Source organism: Sorghum bicolor, chromosome 10 (genome assembly GCF_000003195.3).
Source record: "Sorghum bicolor cultivar BTx623 chromosome 10, Sorghum_bicolor_NCBIv3, whole genome shotgun sequence".
In the NCBI taxonomy this organism is placed as follows: domain Eukaryota; kingdom Viridiplantae; phylum Streptophyta; class Magnoliopsida; order Poales; family Poaceae; genus Sorghum; species Sorghum bicolor.
This window is the reverse complement of record NC_012879.2, coordinates 11,822,939-11,832,029: the sequence shown is the minus strand read 5'-3', so window position 1 is coordinate 11,832,029 and position 9,091 is coordinate 11,822,939. Positions and strand designations below refer to the sequence as shown.

General features: G+C 43.2%; 1 protein-coding gene across 1 annotated transcript; it reads right to left on the bottom strand.

Annotated features, from left to right (window-relative positions):
- LOC8061544 (UDP-glycosyltransferase 90A1) lies at positions 661–2,317 on the bottom strand. The gene has a single exon (XM_002436793.2). The coding sequence runs from the start codon at positions 2,273–2,275 to the stop codon at positions 803–805; it is 1,473 nt and encodes a 490-aa protein (XP_002436838.1). The 5' UTR covers positions 2,276–2,317; the 3' UTR covers positions 661–802.

The window sequence follows — 9,091 nt, the reverse complement described above, 5'->3', positions numbered from 1 at the left end:
GGCTACATGTAAAACATTAAAGTGTAAGAAGATGATCCTCTGTCTATAGGTTGTATGACATGTCTTTTTAGTTGTTTCTTTGTCATATTTTAGTCTCTTAGAGACGACCCCATGTCTCTGGGTTGTACATGCCCTGAAGTTTTGGGCCATTCTTTTTGGCGCTTGCATGCGGCCCATTCAATTTGTCACTCTCAGGATATTTTTTTGTTCTCTAAAATTTTCCAATGGGCTCCTTAAATACTGACAGAAAAAAAAACTATAGAAAATTTTGAATTTCACTCTGAATTTGGGCCTATAAGCAATTATTCTATGAGTTTGTATAATAATAACCATCGAAAAAAATTCATTGCTGTTAGGACTATTCTCGTTTTCTAGTACTGATTGTGTGGTAGACGTTGTTTGCTTGTTCGCTTGTTTTATAAACTATATATTTTCTGTCAGCTAATAATATTTTTCTCCCAAAATAAACCAGCAAACACTATTTTTAGTCATCGCTTTTTAGATAAGCGAGCAGATATCAGATCTTGATTTTGTACTGCTAGTACACTGACTGCAGTCGACTATTACTGCTGAGAGAAAGAGAATCCAATGAACATGCATGATGCTCTGACAATCGGTTTTAAAGCAAAAAAAAAGGAAGAAAGAACAACGCAAGTGCAATATGCAATTGCTCCGGATTTCGCAGCACAAGAGTTTTAGCCCAGACGACGGTGCAACTTTGGTAATTTGAGTAGTACAGCAGAATAATATACTGAACCAAATTAATCCTAGCACAACAACGAAGAGGCTCGTAGTTAGCTACTCACTCAGAGCTAGCCTCAACCCTGCTAGTGTCACTGGTGACTGCACGCACCATCAGCTCCAGGTTTTCATACGAGGAACCGCCGGCATCCATCGCTGTTCTAGCAGAAGCTGCGAGCTCGGCTGCTCTCGCCGCCGCGTGCTTCCCTCGCTCTCCCAAGATCAGCTCCCGCGCCAATGCCCCGATGTCTTGGCTTGCAACCAGTTCCCCGGCGCCCTCGCTGCCGTCGCCATCGCCGCCGCCGCCGTCCCCTCTTCTGGATGGCCAAACCCTGAGTCCGGCGCCGAGCACATCGACGACGAACTTGGCGTTCATCTTCTGCTCTGCCGCCAACGGAAACGCAAGAATCGGAACCCCCATGCTGATGCTCTCCGTCACCGAGTTCCACCCACAGTGACTGAAAAAGCCCCTGATGGCCTTGTGCCTCAGCACACCAAGCTGGTCCACAAAGCGTTGTTCCACTTTACCCCTGTCTCCGAACCGCCCTTCGACCTCGACCGGGTCCTCTCCATAAAACCACTTGGACCGGACCACCCACAAGAAATCCACGCCGGACCTGTCCAGTCCGGCCGCGATCTCCTCTAGCTGCGCCCGGCTCAGGTTAGCCTGGGAGCCGAATGCCACGTACAGAACCGGCCGGTTCATGGCGAGCCTAGAGTCGAGCCAGCCGGCTAAATCTGCGTCCAAGTTCGTCTGGACCGCCGGTTCAGCTGCAAGACACAGCGGACCCACCGGCCACATCGCCGGCGAGTTCTCCAGCTGGTTCATCTTGTCTATGTAGAGTGACTCGAGCTCATGGAAGGAATTGAGGATAGTGCCCCGGCTGGAGTTCATGGCTACACCGCTCTCACAGATGAAGTCCCAGTGACGGCCGGATGGCTCCGGGTCGTCGAACGGCGGGCTCAGGTCGGCCGTCGTGAGCTGGAGCCCCGGCAAGCCGTCGACCTCGAACGGCTCCCACGGCGAGCTCACGCGCGCGTGCGGCTTCTGTATGAGTACGGCGAGCGTGGCGTAGCAGGAGAAGGCGCCCATACCATGCGAGACGAGCCGGGGCACGCCGAGGCCGTCGGCGGCGTCCTTGGCCCACGGGAGGAAGCCGTCGTGGACGAGCAGGTCCGGCCGGGGCCGCAGCTGCGCCAGCGCGTCCGCGAACGCCGGGCGGAGCGCCGCCGTGGCGGAGATGAGGTCCAGGAAGTGGGAGTCGGAGGCGGAGGGGAGCTCCTCCATGCTCTGCGGGCCCGAGTATGAGGACGGGAACGGCAGCTCGAGGACGGCCGCGCCGGGGACTCCCGCGACGGCGGCGCGGATGAAGGGCGCCTCGCGCGGGGTGGCGAGCACGGTGACCGCCGACGCGAGGCCCCGGTGCAGGAGCAGGCGGGTCAGGTGCAGCATCGGCATGGCGTGGCCTTTGCCCATGAACGGGAGCATCGCCACGTGCCGGAGCGTCGAGGACGACGGTGAGGAAGAAGCCATGGGATGATGGGACGAAGCTATAGCCAAGCGGAGCCAAGTGTTGCGTTGTGTCTGAAAGGTCTGAAGCGCAAGCTATAGCTAGCCAAGCGGAGCCAAACGTTGTGGTGCCTCAAAGGACCACCGAGTGGCCTTGTTCACTTCGCAAAATTTTTTTTTATTTTGACACCGTAGCATTTTCTTTTTTATTTGACAAACATTGTCCAATCATGGAGTAAATAGGTTTAAAAGATTCGTCTTGCGATTTACAGATAAACTGTACAATTAGTTTTTATTTTTATATATATTTAATGCATGTGCCGTAAGATTCGATATGATGGAGAATCTTGAAAGTGTTTGGAACTAAACAAGGCCTGAAGTACAGTTTTCGAAGAGGGCGCTGCTTGATTTGAACGTCAGTGGGAGGGAGGTGTTGTTAATTACTCCACTGTTAGGTGTGAGAACGGAGGTAGGCCGCCGGTCGGCCGGCAGCACCTTTATTTAGGGTTTGTTTAGTTGGGTGCTAAAGTTTACTACTCGTCACATAGAATATTTAGACATATATATGAAATATTAAATATAGATTATTTATAAAACTAAATTATAATTAGAAAGTAATTTGAGAGATAAATTTTTTGAGTCTAATTAATCTATTATTGAACACTAATTACTAAATAAAACGAAAATGCTACAATATTTATTAAACTTTAATAACTCCAAACAGTTTACTGAGTACAACCTCAGACCGCTGCTGTCTTTATCACGATGTCACACCTATACAAATTCTGTGAATCAGCTTCAGGGCAAGCCGGAGCATCGAGGACAATGGTGATTAAGAAGAAGAAGCCACATGGCAAGCTTAGGTACACTAGTAGAAAAGAGTACCTAGGTTTTTATACCACAGGCGGTTATAGTTATCACGTATCTGTGGTATAAAAAGGACGGTGGCAGAACTACCAACCGTCTGTGAAGATGTATTTTCACAGGCAATTTTCCTAACAAAACCGTCTGTAGAAATCATACAATTAAAATCTTTTTTTCTATTTTTAAAAGTCAATTTTGTATTTTCTATACAAAGATTTTTACAGGCGGTTTTTCTAACTGAACCGCCTGTAGAAATTCATTTCTACAAGCGGTTCTCAGTTACCCGCCTGTGGAATTGGTCCATTTCTACTGGCCTCCAGTACAAGCGGTGCTGAAAAACGCCAGGTTAACAGCCGCCTGTACAATATGCCTCTGTACTAGTGGTAGCGCGTAGCCAAGCCAAGTGTCGTGGAATTGCGGTCGTGACTTGTTGGAGATTTAGCCACGCCTTCACCCCCAGTTGCGCTAGAAAAAGAGTTTGGCATTATCGCGGTCCCGAGAACCTGCGCGTCCAGGGCCTTCGCACAGGAAGGGACGAGGCTTGACACTAACACTAATTATGCAGCGAATTGTGCATGCAAAGTCCGGCCCAGCGTGGAGGATCGCGGAAGATGAAGGATGCATCCTCCGCCCTCTACACGACGAAGGATGTGCTAAGCACGACCAGGGGCAGGCCAAGGAACCAGCGAGCGGACGGAGGACCTTCGGCGCTGGCATGGCGGAGGAATCCGCGGCCCTTGGCACAGGACAGCCGAAGGTTCGAACCTCGACCGGGTCAGGACTCCGACAGGGAAGCGTTTGAGGAGATCGCAGTTTGAAATTACTCAAGTAGCCCTATGAACTGTAGATTGTGGTGGTAGAATATGTCGAAATATTCTACCACCGTCACATGGCATTCTTGTAACAGGCCTAGGTCAGAATCCACGCCCTATATAAAGGGGGATATAAACGCTCATGAAGGAGGGGTTAAGATCATTTATTATTGCACCACCTGTTCTAAGACAGTGAGCCCGTTGGTCATTACACTCGAGCCGCTCACAGTTGCGGGTGAGCAGGCTTTCTCCCACTGTTCCGTCTAGAGGTGCCCCGAGCACATTCCAACATGACTCATGAGTGGCTTAGCAAGTACTCCCTCTATACCCATTGAAAAGCATTTAGGCCCCTAATGAGTTTCGGTGATTAATGACAATGTTGATTACTATGACTAACATGTGTTTTGCAGAGGCAAAGTCATTTGTGTTAGGTCATGGTAATGGTGATCGATGGACTAGATCATTCATGCCGACTTAATGGTGGAAATCGTTTCGGTTTTCAAAGGATGGTTGGACATCGTCGGGACTAGACTAGGTCTAAGTGCCACATGGTGAAGAAGGGCACTTAGAGTAGTTTAGGACTTTGTTTTTCCTTTGACCGTACTATTAAGAGGGGCATTGAATGGGTAGATTGACCTAGGCAAGGATTTAGGTTTAGGTGTGGTGCACACTTGGTAAATCTAGCACTAGGCAGCTCTGAAAAAGTCCTTAGATCGAGAGAAACAAACTTTGTTTTGGAAAGATCGTGTTTCGACGAAGTTTGGGTGCCTAAGTAGGCACCGGACGCTGCACCGGACGCTATGTGAGTGTGTCCGGTGAGGTTGACTCGAGTCAGAGTGACTGGGTGCCTAGGGTTAGGCACCAGACGCTTGCAACGGACTCACCGGGGAGCGTCCGGTCCCATACCCAGGGAGGGTGTAAATTCCCCCTCACACTGGACGGTGCCACGGGACCCACTGAGGGTGCGTCCAGTGCTCTGTCAGAGAGAGTGCAGTTAGCCGTTAATGTGTCACCGGACGCTCGGTGCAGTGCGTCCGGTGCAACATTATCAGCGTCCGGTGCTCCCGTTTTCAGTGTAAAACGGTTGGCCGGTCCTTGGACTTGATGGGGAGTATTTATACTCCTCTACCTCGTCCATGGGAGGTCTCTTGCCCATTTGATCAGTTGAGAATCACCTTGTGGTGCAAGAGAGAAGCAAGAGCCTAGAGAGGATTGAGAATTTAGAGATTTCTTGAGTGAATCCTTCTCTAGTTGAGTTCCAAGAGTCAAGTGTGCATCCACCACTCTCTACTGCCTTGATTGGGTCAAGTGAGAGTTCATTGCTTGTTACTCTTGGTGATCGCCATCACCTAGACGGTTTGGTGGTGATTGGAGGCACGAAGACCGCTCGGAGTTCTTGTGGGTGGCTCGTGTCAAGCTTGTGGGCGATTCACCGTGACGGAGTGTCGAAGAATCAGCCCGTAGAGAGCACTTGGTCCTTGCGCAAGACCCTTGCGCGGGTGCTCCAATGAGGACTAGTGGGGAGTGGCAACTCTCCGATACCTCGGCAAAACATCGCCGCGTTCCTCTTGCTCTGCTCCTTTACTTTCTAGCATTTACTTTGAGCTTTTATATTCTTAGAATTGTCATGCTAGAATAGGATTGGAACTAGGTTGCAAAACTTTTATCCGGTAGCTCTCTAGATCACACTAGGCACAAGGAGTTGAATTGAAGCTTATAGGTTGCTTAAATTTTTAGAGAAGCCCAATTCATCCCCCTCTTGGGCATCTTGATCCTTTCACCCATCAAAAAAGTCGTTTTAGACAAGTTTTGAGTCAAACATTAAGAATATATAAATTATGAATAACTTTTAAGTGGTTGAATTTGGAAATGTAAAAATCATATGAATATATTTGTCTTGAAAAATACTTTCATAAAAGTATACATATACCTAAATATTTTTTATAAAAACAAGAAGTCAAAGTTAGGGTTTGGAGACCATGTTCTTGTCCTAAACGACTTCGTATATTCCCTACGTACATCCTATGTTTGACCATTTGTTTTTTAAAAAAATTATGTAAATATTATTAAATTTAAGTCATTCTTGAAGAACTTTTATTAATAAATTAAGCCATGATAAAAGAAATAATATTTTATATAAATTTTTAAATAAGATGAGTGGTCAAATTTAGTGTAAAAAAATCAAACATCTTATAATTTGGATTGATTGAATATTTCTTTTGGAGAAATGCGCCGCTTGTGTACTTGACTTGGAGTCCATGGGAAGGCAAGTCAAGTTTGGACATTTGGACGCATCAGTCGGAGTTGTTACTGTTAGGTGCCGCGTGCGGTCAGCATAGTCGAAGTTTGGACGCATCACTCCAAGTTTGAACGAGCAAAATAGTCCTTAAACTTGGACCGAGAGGTGCCATTGAGGTTCCAAACTCTCAACTTTTTTTTTAAGTTCCTAAACTTGTTTCAGGTCTCACCAGCGGTCTAAACCAGTGGCGGACCCAGGATTTAGCAAAGACTAGGGCTAAAATTTAGCGGACAAAATCCAAAAGCTACGGTCTAAAATATAGTCTATTGAGTAACAATTCGTATGTGTTCATACTTGTTGATCGATTTGAATATATTTATATACTCATATTCTAGATCTTATCACGTGAAAAGTTTTCAAAGCAATCCATATTTTTTTAATATATTACTAAAATATCACTACTGTAGTATATATAATAAATATAACCACATACTTTATGTATATATGCATACTTAATATACATATCACCCTAAATGATCTAGTATGATCACATACTTCGTCTACATACATTTCGTACGGTCATATGCACCCTAAATATACAGATATAGACATAGGAGAACTACACGCTATATCACATATTAATAGTTCACGAATGCTTTTGGTTTTGCTACTATAGCACTTTCGTTTGTATTTGACAATTATTGTCCAAACATGAACTAACTAGGCTCAAAAGATTTGTCTCGCAAATTACAAATAATCTGTGCAATTAGTTTTTATTTTTGTTTATATTTAATACTTCATACATGTCTCCAAATATTTGATGTGACGGAAAATCTTGAAAAAATTTGAAAACTAAACCAGGCCTCAAGTGTTGCTCCCAAAATTTTTAGGCCGCGACTAGGGCCATGGCCCTAGTGGCCCTAGTCCTAGGCCCGCCCTGGTCTAAACGGGTATTCACATGACCCATTATTCTACGTGGCGTGCTAATTCACACTTGACATACCACATGCAGAGTTGAAACAAGTAGCAGAAGCATTCATCTGCTCGGCACCCTATCGATTCGTGCAGCATCACCTCTGACTACAAATAGCAGAAGCTGTCACCCACCATACACGAAATCCGCCGCCACGCACCACACTCATCCAGGCACGCCGGCGCCTTCCTGCATGCAGAGGTGGCGAGGTGCTCACCCTCTCCGGTGCCCATTGTATGGTGGGGTCACATAAGTAGCCTTGCAGGCAATTAGGTAGATTTAGGACATGTTTGGATAAGCTAATTATTAATTAGGCTAAAAATTCTTGTAAATTAATTAAGGTTGACTAGCCAGTTGGCTAATAACTAGTTGAAAAGAAGAATAAATGGCTAAAAAATTAGCTCACCTATTAACCTTTCTATTTGGGTACACTATAACTAATATGGTTTGAGCTAATTTTTTAACTGGCTAGCAATTAGTTCTTATCTCAAACAAGCCTATCAGTGTTATGAACCGCGACCTGAAGGGGATGGAGTTCCTGATCTTCTGTCATATTCAAGATAAATAATGATTTAGTCGAAAAGTGATAAACCGATCCAACTTTAGATCACAAAGACCCATAGAGCACAGCACACTCATAGAGGCAAAGTAAACCTTTTTTTTGGAAAATGGAAAATATCTATCATCATCTTTGAATTGTATTGACTATCAGTTTTATCAATTTTCGGTTAGCTCTTTATAGAAATAAATTATATTTTTGCATTCTCGTATAAGCTATTTTAGGTAGTTCTACTCTTTATAGAAATAAATTACTTTTTTGCACTCGCGTATAAGCTACTTTAGGTGCGACACTTTTAGCCAGCTTACCATACCACAGATATGGTGATGACTTTGCGAGGTTTATTGGTCGTATCTAATCGGTAATGTACTACTATATTTATTTTTCTAAAGGAAAAACGACCGTATTGTAGAGTGTAGACTTGCCATCAGTGACGTCATCAAGCTAAAGGAAAAGATCAAAGGCCTGTGTATGCACGGCTGCTCGGCAATCTTCCGGTCCGAACGTAGGACCGGAGACGCCGTCCGATGATTCCCGCGCGCGGGAGAGGTTGACGGGTACGTACGTTTTCTTTTTTGTTTCTTTCTTTTTTTTTGTTTTTTCTTTCCTTTTCTTTTCTTCTTTTTTTCTTTCTTTTCTTTTTATGTTTCTTTTCTTTTCCCTCTCGATCGTTGCTGTTAGTTTTCTTCTCCTTTTTTTTTCTTTTTTCTTTTTCTTGCTATATTTTCTTTTCTTTAATTTTTTTCTTTTTTCTTTCTCTTTTTTCATTTTATATTCCGTTTGGTTCTTTTTTATCTTTTTTGTGCTTTATTTTTATTTTCCTTTTTTTGTTTTATTTTATTTTTTGTTTTGTATCTTTATCTTTTTTTCTTATTCTTATTATTTTTTTTGATGTTTACATGCTGATGTTCTATTTTTTTATTTTTTCTTTTGATTTTGTTTTTCCTTTTATTTTTTTCATTATGTTTTCTTTTATTCATGTTTTATTTCTTAATCTTTCTTTGTTTCTTTTCTTTAATTTTTTTCCTTTTTTCTTTCTTTTTTCATTTTATATTCCATTTGATTTTTTTCTATCTTTTTTGTGCTTTATTTTTACTTTTCTTTTTTGTTTTATATTATCCTTTGTTTTGTATATTTTATCTTTTTTCTTATTGTTATTATTTTCTTTGATGTTCACGTGCTGATGTTCTATTTTTTATTTTTTTATTTTGATTTTATTTTTTCTTTTAATTTTTAATTATGTTTTCTTTTATTTATGTTTTATTTCTTAATTTTTTTGTTATTAATCTTTTTTTTTATCATATGCGATGTTCTATAATACATTAAGTGTTGTTTTATAGTTAATTTAGCGATGTTCACTTAGTATACATACAATGTTCTATAATGTATTGAG

Bases quoted from the DNA above. Each gene is read 5' to 3' on its own strand.
- LOC8061544 (XM_002436793.2), bottom strand. From the start codon at position 2,275: ATGGCTTCTTCCTCACCGTCGTCCTCGACGCTCCGGCACGTGGCGATG.